Below are 16,061 nucleotides of genomic sequence, written 5' to 3'. Positions count from 1 at the left end.
AAAAAAGTAGCCTGGGGGCAGGGTATCATGATTGAAAAAATCTGGCCAATTATCTTTTCGAAATTGGCAGAAAATGTAAAATCGGTCGAAATCGATCAAAACTCACAATTTGGGTAGCCAAAGTCGTGTTGAAATGGTACGTGATATGAAAATTTTCATATTTTTTTTTAATGTCTTTAACCTGCGATTCAATCGCTTCCGGTTTCATTGGGCAGATATTAGTTGGGCTTGTTTTGTCGAATGAAAACCATGCTATTTTGCTATTATGCTATTTTGTGAGTCTCGAAAGCATAGAGCTAATATTTAAATAACAAACATAAACAATATTTTCAAACTATTAAAAAAATGCAACAAAATAATGTAAATGGGCCAATGTCGAAATCTAAACAAAGAGTCTATCCTGCTTACGTCACATGATGAACGAACAGGATAGTATCTTTGTTTACACTTACACATTGGCCCAATTATATTGTTTTGCTAGATTTATTTGTTTACGAACGTATGATTAGGAGCAACGTCAATGTTACTTACTCCGTCAAATGTTACTTACTTGTCGAAATGTTTCAAGCAAGCTAAAGTATTTTCTCACGACTTAAAGATGCTTGAATAAATAAATCTGTAGAAATCTTGCAAACCAGGCAAAAAAGTAGGTTCACCCAACATGTCAATAGAATAAAAAAGATCATCACAACATAAAGAAAAACGACAACTTCTCTCTCTCACACACACTAACCTTACGTATGCAAAGCATCCCAAACTCCGCACCATACCTTAAAAAAACCCTCCGAGTGCCTCTGATAGACCATAAAAATCTGGAAAAACGTGTCGAAAAATAAAACTGCAAATAAAATGTTGCACTTTTCCTCACGACGACGCCACGACAACTTGCGACGACGTCGCAAACGACCGCGCTCTCCCTCGCTCTCTTCGTCCTTGCGTGACGTCACCGTTGCGTCCTTTTTTGTTCAGCTCTCCTTCGCGTTTAGGGGAAGGCAGAGCACGCTACGACCTTTTCCTAGTTAGGCGAGCGAAAGGACGCTCGCTCTCTCGCAACTTCGATGACGTCATCGACTCTTTTTTTATCCTTTTCAGGACTCTCGCGGGCTCCGATTGGTCGGAGCGGAGCGTGCGTGGCCACGCCCCCTGGCCTCCGGAAAAAAAGCAGGACAATAGTTTGCTAGGGATGCTGCTGGTGGCACGGGATTTCCCCGTGGCGAGGGTGCAAAACACAATCCTTCCCGGTCACTATCAGAACACAGCAGGCTTTGAGTTCACCGTTATTGAATTAGGCTTATCATTTGATTTTGGCTACGGGAAGCAACCGGTCGCGTTTCTGTGTTGGGGTGCTGCGTCGAGGGTGTCAAGTCGTCATCGTCGTTGTTTTTCCAAGTTGAAGTCAGGTTCTGCCGGAAATAGACCGTGTTTTTAGTCGGAGTCCTTGAGCGTTTTAGTGGTTTTTGTGAGGCGAGTGCGGTTGTTGTGTTTTGCTGCATCGAAATCGTAACAGGTGCTGAACTTTGACGAGTTTCTGGAGATACTTCTGGCCGGAAGTTGACAAACGCCTGTCAGAGAAGAGGGTGACTTGCACCTTAAGTGGTTAACTCGAATCGAATTCAATAACAGTTACAATGCCATTGGGTTGAAAATTTAATCGAACAAATTAAACTTGAATTGCGTGAAAATTAGTGCCAAGTGTTGAACCGATCTCATGAAAAAGGCATGAACCCCGCTCCAAGTGCCAAGGTGTTGAGTGGTAAACTCGTGGATAATAAAAATAAATAACCCCCCTTCCAACCGCTCGACTTTTCCGAATAAAAACATCGAGAGAGATAAAAAAAAGTGCAAAAAAATCCCGTTAAGCGCGCGCACAAGTGAAAATTAATATTTAATTTCATTTTTGGCACCTTCCGTTCCACGGGAAAAAAGCCCCCAACAAAAAAAAAAAAACCATCGCCAATCAGCATTATCGTAATCGAACCCCGGGAAGAAGAAAAAATCCGCCAAAATTTATCCCCACGAGATGGACTACTCCTACCTGAACCAGGCGGCGGCCGGGTTCGACTCCAGCTGCCTCCAGGGCGGTATGGATCCGACGGGCCTCGGGAACATGCCCTGCTCGTACGGCGATCTGACCTCGTGCAGCCAGATGTCGCAGGCCGCCTACCGGTACACGGCGGCGGCCGCTTCGATGGCCCGCTCGTACAATCCGGTCGGGACGGGCGTCGGACCGGTGGCGAACGTGGGCATGAGTGCGCTGCACCACGCGGCGGCGGCCGTTGCCGGCGGGGGTGGACCGGGCGGGCAGTGTGCCGTCATGGGGGGTCGGAGCCACCAGGACGTGCACCGGGCGTCCATGTTTCAGACGTCGATGAATCTGCAGTGTGAGTATAGTAGGATGTTTGCAGGTGATTTGAGTTTGAGTTTTCTAATTCTTTTTTGGTTGAAATATTTTTGACTGTTTGACTATTTTTAACGATTTTTTATTTTTGCCGTCGGTAATTAACAAATTAATGAAATTTGTATCATTCACGAATGGATCATTTTTATTATCTTAAATTTGTCATTATTCAAACTGTTTCCCTTTGATCAATATTTTCCTATGAATGTTAGTTTTTTTTTCATTTATAAACCTGCTATGATATTCATTCAACACTAGTTATTTCCTGTGTTTTGAGCCATTATTTTCAGTTTGTTTTCGAGTTAATATTCCGGACATTCGTAGTGGGGTGACACAAAGTACAATGTTTAAGCACATTCTTTTCAAAAATCTGCTTCTAAAACCTCTATTAATTTGTTGTAAGTTAAAATATAATGCGTCCACAACAAAACGAACTTTCATGGGGATGCCTGGTTCTTCATGTTCCAAATATCCATGTAACCAAAAAAATTTGGCAGTAAGACTGCTCATAAGTGGTCAAAAATTTAAAACCACAAAGAAATGCATATTTTTTTGAACTTGATGTTTGTCAAATCTTCAGTTTCGTCATGGTATAACCGAGTTGGGCTCCCTGAAAACGCTGCGATCGACAAAATTAAAATTTAGTGAATTTTCTGCAAACATAAAATCGGGTATAAAGGTTATGGAATTATCTTTTGCAACCATGCACATTCCACTATATTTGCTGAAACCACAAATTCACGCTGAAACGAACTCCAAAACCCTGTTATGTACCTAAATGAACTGATCATTGTAACTTGATTATTCACAAATAAACACCGAATTGAATTGAAAACAAATTCACGTTGTGTTCACGGGTGATCAAGGTTGCTTAAGATAATTCCATAGCATTCATACCCGAAATTTACAATTTTATTTTTCGTGCAAGAAGCCCAAAACTATCATAGCTTTACAAAACTGACATTAACTTTAAAAATAAAATATACTTTTTTCATTGGCTTTTCGGTCGTTGAGTTCGTATATGACTCAAATATTAATCTAAAGTTATCTTTTTCTTCAAGATGGCAGTGATGAAATATATATAAAGCATATTATTATTTGCACAGACAATTAATTACTCATTTTTGACTGACATGGGTTTGTTTAATTTTTATGTTAAGAATAAAAAAATGAAAAAACATATTTTCGATGTTTTGATTACACGAAGTTCCTTGTAAAAAGTCGAATAATCGAACTTCAGATAATCGAAACATTGGATAATCGAAGCTTCAGATTATCAGGTCACATAAAAAATGTGTTGTCACCAAATTGGATCCCGGGCAGACGGTAATAACAAAATTCATGCCATTTCAATAACAAATACTGTTAAAATAACAGAAAGTGTTATGGAATCTTCTTGAAAAATCCATTTTTGTATAAGGATTTAATAACAGTTTATGTTATCGTAACAAAATTTGTTATTAGTCTGATATTGGTTGAACGCCAAAACAACTCGAGAATAACATTTTTTGTTATGGAAGAATAACTCCAACTGTTATTGGGATGATCGGATTAGTTGTTAAAATAACAAAAAATAATAACAAAGATTTGTTCGAAGAATAACTAAAACTGTTATAAGTCTGTTATTACAATAACAATCCAATAACAAAAAAATCATAACAACGAATAACAAATCTTGTTATAAATAACATAAAATGTTATTGATCCAGTATTTTCAAATATCAAAAAATGTTATTCCCACGTTATTTCAGTCTGCTCGGGATGAGGTAAATACGGTTTTCGTTCAACAAGTTTGGATTATATCTAAGCATAACATTCGATATATTAAAATTTTATTCCGTGAATTATTCGACAGTTTTCGACATTTTCTAATGTGATTTGAAATATTCGTAGGGTTTTGAGATCATAATTGTTCCTTTATAAAAGTTTATTACTATATGCAATGGAAATTTATAGAATACATGTTTACATGTTTACGTCCAAATACCGTGAATACAAATTTTGAAGTGAGAGAAATTGTTTTTAACTTTTTTCTTTATTTTTGTTCAATTCTTCCGAGACAACAGGTTTGTATTTCATGCAGCGTTGAAAGGTAGCTGGGGAAGCCAGATAAGGTTATTTACCTCAAATTTAGTGAGAAGTTACCTAAAGTATTTTAATATGCAAAAAGCATAGTTCTAACTGTCAAAATGCTTTTCCACTTTTTTTTCTCTGGCTGGTCCAAAATTTATCGTCGATTTTTTTCAAATTTCTTACTTAAATCTCCCTTTTGTGTCCCCTTTTCTTCACTTTGCTCAGGTACTTTAATATCCCTTTGGTGTCTTTTAGCTGACCTTAACTCTTTAACGCCCATGGTTAGTCCAGAGCACCAATAATTTTTGTCTTCAAAATGAAATTTCTCTGCAACCATGCATTTGTTTATATGGAATGTTAACTTATGATCATTAAAATTCCATCTCATTTGATCAATCCACTTACAAGAAATGTAGAAAAACGTAAAAAATCTCGATTTTGCTCTGAGCGGGAAGGGGTTAAAAATACGTTTTCAATCATTTGAGGCAAAAAATAGCACAATGAGAAATAATGGAAAATTTAAAATAGTGATATTTGAAAATTAGATGAAATTAAGGCCGATTTTGTTCTGCGAAAAACTTGATTTATCCTGTTTCATGATATTCTTGTTTCATTTTGATATTTTAATTTGCACTAAAGAAGTTTATATTTGTTTCTGATATTATTAATTTTATTCTACCACCTTCTATCCTGATTAAAAAAAACTTATGCTCAATGGGTTTCTATGTAGATAGGACCTTTTGAAAAAGTAACCGAGCTATAATATTTGTATTGCCTTTTTAGTTTATTCATGTTTTTAATGTGTGTTTGCTTTTTCTGTTTTTTTTTGTTATAGAATGATACCATTATTATTTAAATTGTTTAAAAATGCATAGGCCGTAGTGGCATATTCTTGGACATAACTAAAATTATTGGGTACCTATTTTTGCTTTAAATTAAGAAAATATTTGAAAAAAACAGTTGACCCCTGAACACACTTGAATAGTCACATAAAACTAGCTTAACTTGCGAACCCTAAATTTTATAAAATTCTAAGTGATCTTGAAGTGCATTCTAGAAAATCAAAAACTTATTGAAATTCGATTTTTGGTTATTTTTTATATCGAATTTACCTAGTGTAGTCAATTCACACTAAGCATTGAATAACCATGTTTTGATTCATGTTATAATAGTATTAATATTATTATTATTATTGCATATCATTGTTTCAATAACAATATATAAAATCATTATATCAAACCTTACTTCAAAAAACATTGAAGCAAAAAGTATCTCGCAATGCTTTATACATTATTACAGTAATGCTTCATTTTTGAAAACAATATCCTAAAGTTTGACGTTTTTATTCGATCTGCGGTTGTAAAATTAAATGTTTTTCAAAAGTCCAAAAAGCCTTTATTTAATTAAAAATGGATGAGCAAACGTTAAAAAATTTGTTCAAAATAGTTTACAATCGATTTTACAAGTTGTTTCAATTAAAATTTAATATGACTTTGGAAAATTTACACTGGACAGATAATAAAAATATTGATATTTTGTTTACTTTTTTAATTCTGTCACCTTTGCCAGACTGCAATCTCTGTTCACCAGAATATCGATTAGAAGTCCATTATCCTAATTAATCGCCCATGGAGTGAAGTCAACTCTTACTTCCCACCACTCTACTCGCACGGTTTACCACTTTTGCATGTTGACCCCACTTCTCCCGGGGCGCGGGGTCAAGAAGCAATTTAGGTGTTCGACCGGAAGTAATTCCAACACACGCAATCTGGACACCACTACCCGATACTAGTTAAACATTCAAAACACACCGCTCTTCGAACACCTTCGATTCCACCTTCCGGTTGGTCAGCGAGCCGTGATTTAAATCCTGGAAGATCCAAGCCTCGTAAACTGTTACCGGCGGCAAACCACGTGTGTTGCGGCCTCGACAGAAACTTCCGCAATTAGGCCGCATTAGGCGACTCGCTCTAAAACGGCCGCCGTAATTGCGTTAATTATGGCAGACACTAAATTTCGTTGCCTGAAGCGACGACCATCTTGGTGTCGTACGGGAAGCATAGCTGCAGGCGCGTTTCCTAAGAGACGTTGTCGTTGTTGTTCTGTGGGCTGCCAGGCGCATTGTCGGTACAAAAGTCGAGCGGGGAAGCCCCAAGTGTTTATCGATGCTGGTCAGGTTCATGGTTTGAGGCTGTTTTTGTCCTCGTTTGGGTGTGTGAGAGGTAATTTGGGTGGGAAATTGGGGGAACGGGACGGGGGTCTCTAGGGAGGGTGGGGACAAACAAGTGAGAATGAAATAGTCACTCATAAATAATTCCTCGAGGTGCAGATCTTGGAGGTCTGTGTTGGGGTGGAAGACGGGTTGGGATTCTGTAGGAAGGAACGGTTTCACATATGTGTAAGGACCAAATCGCTAGAGGGAACTACGCTTTGTTGTGTCGTGCTAAGCTGGCTGATAGTGTGGAATAGGGATGTTCAAAAATTTGTTATCGATAAATGGAAATAAAATTTTGTTAGATTCCTTGAAAAACCCCATTAGAGTTGAACACCGAACAGTCTTCAACAAAGTTTCGTGCGGGTCTTTCGTTCTGACTCTCTACTCTGGAGAATTCTCCACAAAAGCCAGTGAAAACAGAAGTGACTTGTCCCCAGTCTGACCATGTTCTTGAACTGTAGTAACACTACATGTCCCATTCCACAATTCTGCATCCTGCTCGGGGACTGACGATGATCATCCCTGACGCCGTAATTGCCAGAGTAATAATAAATTAACAACCTCGACCATAATTTCAACCTACACATAAGCCACCTCGAATCCTTGGTTTATGTGGTGTGGTGTGTACAGTTGCCCGTTGCTGTATATCCCGACAATCCCGGTAAACCACACTATCATACCGGATCCTTGCCAGTTGGTCCCGTAGGCTAATGTTCTTGGAGTTGCAGATTCTAACCCGAGGCCGACCTCGACAAAAGCTCGCCCAACTATTCCGCACTATCTTGCCTCCGTTTCAAGTCATAATAAATTCAACAACCACACCGCACCACCACCACACAAATCCGGCACACAAGGACCGGAAAGGACCCGAAAGCTTTGGAAATTTCAAGATTCAAATCTGGTTTTAATTCGATTGCCTCTGGCGGTAATTGTTGATAATTGAGAATGATTTCCGAAATTGGATTACCGGGCAATTAGTAGCCACTTAATTGGATATCATATTTCATTATCCCGTTGGGCGGCGAACGGGGGCAGGGAGGCCCCTTGGAGATTTGTCGGGACTTTGAGGCTGATGTTGAACTCTACGCTGCACGGTGGTTGTTCGACTTGGGGCAGGACGCGTCATCGGGCCCGCGTGTTCCGGCTGTCGGCTGTCTGGGTTGTCTGTCTGGCTGGGGAGGCTGAACTGTGTCTGGTGGCTCGCCCAAATCCGGTTTGGCCGAGATTGATTTGCATTCACGTGTGAGTTGGTTGGGCTGTAGCGTCACTTTGCATTGAATTGAAATTCTTGAATAAAAATTTATCAACATACTACAAACATGCATACAGAAAACATTGCATTTATTTTAAAAGAGGAAATCTTGTTTCAAATCGCAGTGGGAAAAAAATCTTTTTATTTCCCATTTTAATTTCGATTTCACCAAAACTAAATAGAAAAGTTTTTTTTTAATTGCATTGAACATTAAACATAAATCATATGTCTGATAAGTTTGCAACACGCCTTAAAAAACCATGGCGACCTCCGACACCGATTTTTTTTTCTTTGAAACATCAAATTATCATTGTTTTTCAGTAAAGGACATGCAAGTGAACAATTAATAGTAGTTTATGCAACAAGTTGCAAAAAGAGGATTTTTTCAGCACGAGTCGTACATAAAATACGAAGAGTGCTGAAAAAGTCAAGTTTTGCAACGAGTTCCATACAACATTTTTTGCAATTCCAAAAAACACACACTGAGTGAAATTTTATGTAAAATTTTCATGTATTTTGTCAATAAATCGTTTAAATAAAAAAAAAATTGAAAAGTGTTACTTTTCGAAACAAGTGCTGAAAAGTTCAACTTTTCAGCACCCATTTGAGTGCTGAAAAGTAGAACTTTTCAGCATTTATTTTTATTAAAAGTGTTGCTATTCGATTCTGTTATATTTGGTACAGAAAAGTAGGTTATTTCGTCGTTCAAGAATGACAGGAAAAGTAAGTAGTTTCACGACGGAATTGCAAAAAAGCATTTTTTTAATTTGATATATCGCAATTCGATCAAAAACAGATTTGCTCAAATCTTTTTGAACGAGATATTTTCATACCAATTTTGGCGTACTTCTGAATAAGTTAAAGTTGGCAGAAAAACTCTAGAATGAACTGTACACAGAGAAAAATCTTGGTAATAACATTATTATCATTGCACTGTAACTTGGATTATACCCACACTTTTCCATCGCACTTTTGACCAAAAGAATTTGAAATACTAGGCAACCAGTTGTTGTTTATTTACATTTCCAGTCAGGTTTAGGGCAAATGGACAATAGGTCGAATGCCAAACATTTTATTTAAAGAACTGCTCATGTTTCAAAGAATGGAAAAACTCAGAAAATTATTACAATAAACAAGAATAGTTTCTTTTACAAACTGGGAAACTCACAAACATTTTTGAAGTTAGATATTTTTGAAGAACTTCTTAGAAGAGTTTGTTTTTATTAATTTTAATTTTTGTATTGTTTAATCCGGCTGAAACTTTTTTGGTGCCTTCGGTATGCCCAAAGAAGCCATTTTGCATCATTAGTTTGTCCATATAATTTTCCATACAAATTTGGCAGCTGTCCATACAAACATGATATACGAAAATTCAAAAATCTATCTTTTGAATGATTTTTTTTATTGATTTGGTGTCTTCGGCAAAGTTGTAGGTATGGATAAGAACTACACTGAAAACAAAAAAATGATACAAAGTAATTTTTTTTGATGATTTTTAGTTTCACTTTTTGTCACAATAACTTGATTTGCAAAAAAACACTATTTTTATTTTTATTTTTTTCATTTTCAGATATGTTTAAGGGGCAATAGGCAAAAAATCTTCGACCGAGTTATGAATTTTTGAATCAATACTGATTTTTTCAATATATCTAAATACTGGTCGCAATTTTTTTTCTACTTCATTTTTCGATGCAAAATCGAATTTGCAATCAAAAGTACTTTAGTGAAATTTTGATAAAGTACACCGTTTTAGAGTAATAGCCATTTTAAGGTAACTTTTTTAAAGATAGTCTCAGCTTTTTATTTTTTTTTAAATTAGTGCCCATGTTTGCCCACTTTTGAAAGATATTTTTTTGGAAAGCTGAAAAGCTGGGCCAAACATTCAATATGATGCCCTTTTGAAATGCTAGTCTTAATTTTTTTTTGAAAATATTGTTTTCGAAAAGATTTACGAATTTCACGAATGTTTCATATTTTTTAACATTGTAAATCGGACCATTAGTTGCTGAGATATCGACGATGGAAAACGGTGGGTTGTTTGAGTGAGACTTAGAAAACATCAATTTTCCTGTTTTTAAACACATGCATGGCAATATCTCTGCAACTAAGGGTCGTATCAACAAAGTTCAAAAAAGCAAATTATAGAGAATTTTCTCAGTTTTTTTTCAAAAGCGGGCAAACATGGGCACTAATTTAAAAAAATTTAAACTGTGACTATTTTTCAAAAAGTTACCTAAAATTGGCTATAACTTGAAAACGGAGCACTTTATCAAAATTTCACTGAAGTACTATTTGATTGCAAATTCGATTTTATATCGAAAATGAGGTTGGAAAAATGTCGCGACCAGTAATTCGATTTTTTGAAAAAAAATCAGTATTGATTCAAAAATTTATAATTCGGTCGAATACTTTTTGCCCATTCTGGAAATTTCTGAAAAGTTTGCATTTTATGTCCCCTACAACTTATCAGAAAAAGAAAAAAAATAAAAATAGTGTTTTTTTGCAAATCAAGTTTTAGTGACAAAATGTGAAATTAAAAAAAACAAAAAAAAAGTTTTACCGTGTATCATTTTTTTCAGTGTAGTCTTTATCCATACCTACAACTTTGCCGAAGTCACCAAATCGATCAAAAAATTCCTTCTAAAGATACAGATTTTTGAATTTTCGTATATCATTTTTGTATGGACAGCTGCCAAATTTGTATGGAAAATTATATGAACAAACTAATGATGCAAAATGGCTTCTTCGGGCATATCGAAGGCACCAAAAAAGTTTCAGCCGGATTAAAAAATACCAAAAAATTTAATGACTTAAATCTCACAGAATTGCTCAGAACAAAACAAAATATTACGATATTTATTCAAGAAAAGGTTTTTTTTCAAAAATAAATTAAATAAATCCTGCAAAATATTTTTTTTAAGAAAGAATGATCAGTTCAGCTTGAAACAATGGAAAATCTAACAAATGTTTTAAGGACGATCAAAAATAGTTTGTTATTTAAGTAGAAGCCCTTTTTACAATCGACTTGATGTCTTTCGACCTTTTGGGATTTGACCTTTTGTCCATTCGACGTAGTGTCCATTCGACCTTATATCCTTCGACCTTTTCTCGCACATCCGTCTATTTAGACTGAAAAAAGGCCAGAACACTGGAAAAGTGGAACATGTACCCATTCAAAGGGTAATATTACCATGACAGTTTTACTGTTGGTTTGAACATAAAGTATACTGACATTTGCTAATCATTTATGTATACACTCAAATGTCAATATCGTAGAGTCAACTAGGTTCTCGATTGTATTTATTTTCTTGGAAGAAACGAAAACTTGTTTTTGTTTTGCAACGTTGTATAATGTATATATTTTTAAAATAATTTAAATTTAAACTTGTGTAGTGAAAATTCAAAACTAATCACTATTTTAGTGAAAATAACATTTCAGAAGATGCATTCAACTTATTTTAACACTTGTAGTGAAATTAAAAATTTTAAAGTGGAGATTGGTTATAACTTAAAAAAAAGCGAAATTGAACCACCCAAGTAACATTTTTTTCTAGGAGTTCTACAACAGCTCTTCAAGATAGCTACAGCATAGCAGTTTGGACCGCGGTAGGATAAAATTCTCTTCAAAACTTCTTCAGGAGTTTGGAAGAGTACTTGAAGAGAGTTTTATCCTACCGCGGTTCAAAGTGCTATGTTGTAGCTATCTTGAAGAGCTCTTGTAGAACTCCTGGAAAAAAAATGTTACTTGGGCATAAATCAAGATTTATATCTTGTCGCATTTGTACTGTTTGAAATACACAGCAATCGAAAAAAAACGTTTGATTCATGTTTCAATTTGACTGATAATTGTTTAACCCTCTCCCGCCCATGGTTACTCCAGAGAATCAAAACTTTGAACTCAAATATTTCGGAACTGACACAACTTGTCATGGTGCTTCAAGTTGCAGGTATTCATGTAGAATGTATACTAATATCTCCCCAAATTTCATCAAATTTCTTGAAGCACATGAAAAGTTACAGAGTGAAATGAAATAAAATTTTAAAATGTTTTTCGACCTTTTTCATTTAGTGCACCAGAGCACCATTTAGGCATATGAGCAACTAAATATTCAGGAGCACGTTTTTCTAAATTACAGAAAAATCCTTTTTTAATCAAAACAAAAGTTTATAAACGTTATGACTATTCAAAAACAAGACAACACGTTGTAATTAGACCGATGGTTTTATTATTTTCTTTATTTTGAATGAACCAATCAATGAAATCTGAAAATGCAGAGATTTTCAAATTTGTACTTCATATTTCAGAAATATGGTCTTACAGCAAAGAATAAGTAGTTTTTAACACATTTCGAAGCATTTTCAAACAACTGAACCAATCTTTTTATTTATTCTAGAAGCTATTCTTGTTTTGTACATTCTACGAGACCCTCTTATTTTTAAAAATTGCATTAATTTTTCGTTCCCTTTCAACACCATGATTAACATTTATTATGCACGTGTTCATACGTTCAAATTTTGGGGATGGTATCTCTCTTCAAATGTTCACATCACTCATATTTTTTGTGTGATTCTAAGATTGTACCTTCTGAAAAAATGGAGTTCCAGTCTCTGTTTTGAACCAAACACACGAAAGCTGCTGACGTTTGCTTGAACAGCTTCTCCTGCTGAAGTACAAAAAAGGAGCCCCAGCAAAATGAATACAAATCTCAGCACGTTTCAAGGATGAGGATTGCACGTTTTAGAGGTAAAATATTTCGTCTTAAGAAGAAGAGAAACAAATTACCAGCGATTTTGACTGTTCCCAAAAAATGTGGAAAAAATGAGTCAAGTGCTGCCAGTTTCCCCTCTCATTCACTTGCTCTCAGATGTATCATATTTCATCCTCGCCGCCCCATTCATAGTCTATGAACGATTGCCACCCAAATTGGACTCGACAGACGTCGCTTTGCTTAGAACACTTGCTTGGCGTTTTGTTTTTCTTTTCTTCTCGATCAATTTCTTTTTGCATCAGGGTGAGACGACTAGGCTTTTCTTCTATCCGACCTCGACGAGCCTCCTTTATTTCTCGAGTCCTTACATTTTTCGCCAAATCATCCCGACCAAAATGGGACCGGCTGCCATCTTCCATCCAATATCAATCAATGACCAAACATTTCCAGCCTGTCGTCCATAATCCACTGCACATAGTCCGGAACCTCACTTTCGGGACATTTTGAATGTTCTTTCCCCCCCCCCCCTCTCAGGACTTGGAATGATGCCGGCAATAACCTTCAAAAAGAATATGTCGAGATGACAAAAAAGATATGAGTGGGTTCCGAGCTAGGAAAGGATTTTCTTCCTTCACCACACCAAAGGACGAGAATAGATGAGAAAAAGTTTCCCGGAACAAAATGACACCGGACCCAAAGTCTAACGCGACAGTTTCGACCCTTTCTTGGGGAGGGCAAAAAAAAGAGAGCAGAAGAAGTCTAGAAGAGCATTGGATAGTTTGGGACGTGGAAAATCCCGGAACCCGAAGATAAATTCGGTGCACTTAATAATAAAGACAATAATACTTTGTAAATAATTCATGAAATAAAATGGAGCTTGTCCTGCCAGGACTTTCTGGGAAGGACGCTCGGAAGGATGGACCTGCTTATTACGGGACGGAATTTATGTAGCGTGAAGTGGTTCTGACAAACGATGCCAACATGATTTGAGTCCGGTAGTTTTTATGAGCCGGATGTCAAGAGAATAATCTTTTTTAGTTGCTAGTTTTAGGAGAGTGAGAAAATTATGCAACTTTTTATTACTGTTTTTACATTATAAAGCTGGTAATTAGTGAATCTAGTAGAATAGAAAAAATTGAGTTTTACAATCATGAAACAACTAAAGATCTAAACATCTTTTTCTTTAACCAATAACTCCCTGACCTTCAAACCCGAAATCGACCAAAAATCCATCGGCAAATGTTCTTCCAATTCAGCGCAAATATTGGTCCACCTTCAGTGTCCCCCCTGGCAATGGAATACTTTTTGCGCCAACGGAGGAAAAAAAAAACACCCACAAAAAATCCAAAGAAGTCCAGCCAGAGCGCGGTTCGGCGAAGGGGGCCGGGGGAGTTGATCTCATCAAATATGGATGAATTCAGTGCCCTTCGTCCGCACCAAGTCTGTGCTAACACGCCAAAATTAGCTTGTTTGCATTGGTAATTTCGCTGTTTCCCCCAGGGTGGGAGGATGGAAGTTCGGTTTTCCCTCCCGCGAGTGTATTGGAACGTTGTAAGGGTGCGTTAAATTGGAGGATTTTTTGTTTGATGGTGGAATTGGAAATTGAAAAATATTGGAAAGAAGCCAAAGTTGAGAAAGACTGTTGAGAACAGATCGAAAAAATATTGAAAATTTAAATCTAAATAAAATTTGAAATTTGAGTCCACCCTCAACGTAAGGAAACATGCAAACTTGCACAAAATGTTCCGTATTTCGTGTACTCCTTCGAGTGGAAAAACCAACGAACACGGAGAGAAATTAAATATCGGTTTTGGCTGCGGAGTGAAACTTTCTTCTCAACCTCTCCAAAGCTAAAGTCTGCGGCGGTTTTTGCACGCTTCAAGCGCTTCGATTTGCAGAACATTCATCAGAGCGAGGATTGAAACACACCCAAATATTGAGTGATTTTAAGTTATCTTTATCATGAAGCTAATATTAAAATCAATGTAGTCAAGCAAACCTTTTCAAACTATTTTTTTCAAAAGCTGTTTTTGCCTTCCTCACCTTACTGAGGAAAGGCTATAAAACCACTCGAAAATGAAATCCTTAATTTGACCTCCTAGACCCACCTTCACGTATACCTATCGACTCAGAATCAAATTCTGAGCAAATGGTTGTGTGTGTGGTGGGATGCTGATCAAAAAAAAATCCGTCTTGGGGTCCCATAAGTTGCTATTTAAAATTATAAAGTTTAGTTAAGTACTTCAAATGTTATGCTAAAAAACGATTTTAACAAAAGTCCGGAAGATTGTAAAAAGGGTGGTTTTTGTAACAAACCCCGTCATATTATACATTTTTTGAAAGGTAATCAAAAGACCTTTCCAACGAGTCCAATATATTGCAGATCTGATAACCCTATCAAAAGTTATAAGCACTTAAGCGTTATTTATGAAATTTTTAGAAGCCGGATCTCAGATAATTTGATGAAAACGTTGTCCGGATCTATCATGCAACCTATCGTTGGATAGGTAATCAAAGGATCTTTCCAACGAATTCAACAGATTGCAGATTTGACAACCATATCAAAAGTTATAAGCACGTATCTATTTTGGATAGCATTACCCTCTAAATGCGAGGAAGGCACCAACCACCTAAGGGTGGAATAAGTAACTTTTTTTTTTGAATTTTCACAGGATCCATATTTTCAAGAAAGCACTCAATTTTTAATTAGAGTAACCCTCCCCCCGAATTATGGAAATGGTTTTTATTTGTATTTTATTTAATTTGGCTCAAACTTTTTAGGATCTTTTTGGGATGTCTAAATAAGCCTTTCAGTGTCTTTGGTTCACCCATACAAGTCTTCAAGACTCTTCATTTAAATGTTTTGAAAATTTTGAAATTAAGACTAACATTTCAGTAGGGCCAAAAATTTTGTATTACGCCAATTCCATAATTTTCCATTTATTTTTTTTTCGAAACATCCGACAATTTCGCAATTGTTGCAAATATAATAAAAACGGTCCGAAAAATCAGGGGGCAAAACATGTTTTATAAAAAATCTTCTAAATTTCAATGTATTTTTTAGTGCAATCTGCTGAAAACAAATTGAAATGTATTCTTATAAATTATTCAATTCAATTCAATTCGGTTTTATTGGTGAATAATCAAGATGCAATAAGTTCTTTTGAGGTACATAACAGAGTTTTGGAGTTCCTTACAGCTGTGTGTTACATCATAATCCATTTTGGAACAGTTATTGCTTGCAAATAAAAGTGTCACCAAGAGTAAAAAAAAATTAAAATAGTAAGAAAGGCAAAAAAACTTTCTAAACAAAAAAAAAAGCTTACTAAAATTGAGAAAAAAATACTACTACTAAAATTTTAAAATACAAGTTTATGCAACAAGTAGCAAAAAGAGGATTTTTTCAGCAAGAGT

At 36.0% G+C, this 16,061-nt stretch overlaps 1 protein-coding gene across 2 annotated transcripts in view; it reads left to right on the top strand.

Annotated features, from left to right (window-relative positions):
- Positions 1–1,284: 1,284 nt before the first annotated feature.
- The window catches only part of LOC120414977 (paired mesoderm homeobox protein 2B-like), a 62,130-nt gene continuing 47,353 nt past the window's right edge, over positions 1,285–16,061 (top strand). Inside the window, exon 1 of one of the 2 annotated variants that reach the window (XM_052708180.1) lies at positions 1,285–2,405. In XM_052708180.1, the coding sequence (XP_052564140.1) occupies positions 2,021–2,405 (385 nt within the window). In that variant the 5' untranslated portion in view covers positions 1,285–2,020. The remainder of the gene's footprint in view (positions 2,406–16,061) is intronic. The other variant, XM_052708181.1, reaches the window with a different exon arrangement.

This window comes from Culex pipiens, chromosome 2 (assembly GCF_016801865.2).
Source record: "Culex pipiens pallens isolate TS chromosome 2, TS_CPP_V2, whole genome shotgun sequence".
Classification (NCBI taxonomy): domain Eukaryota; kingdom Metazoa; phylum Arthropoda; class Insecta; order Diptera; family Culicidae; genus Culex; species Culex pipiens.
This window is presented reverse-complemented; position numbering and strand designations above follow the sequence as displayed.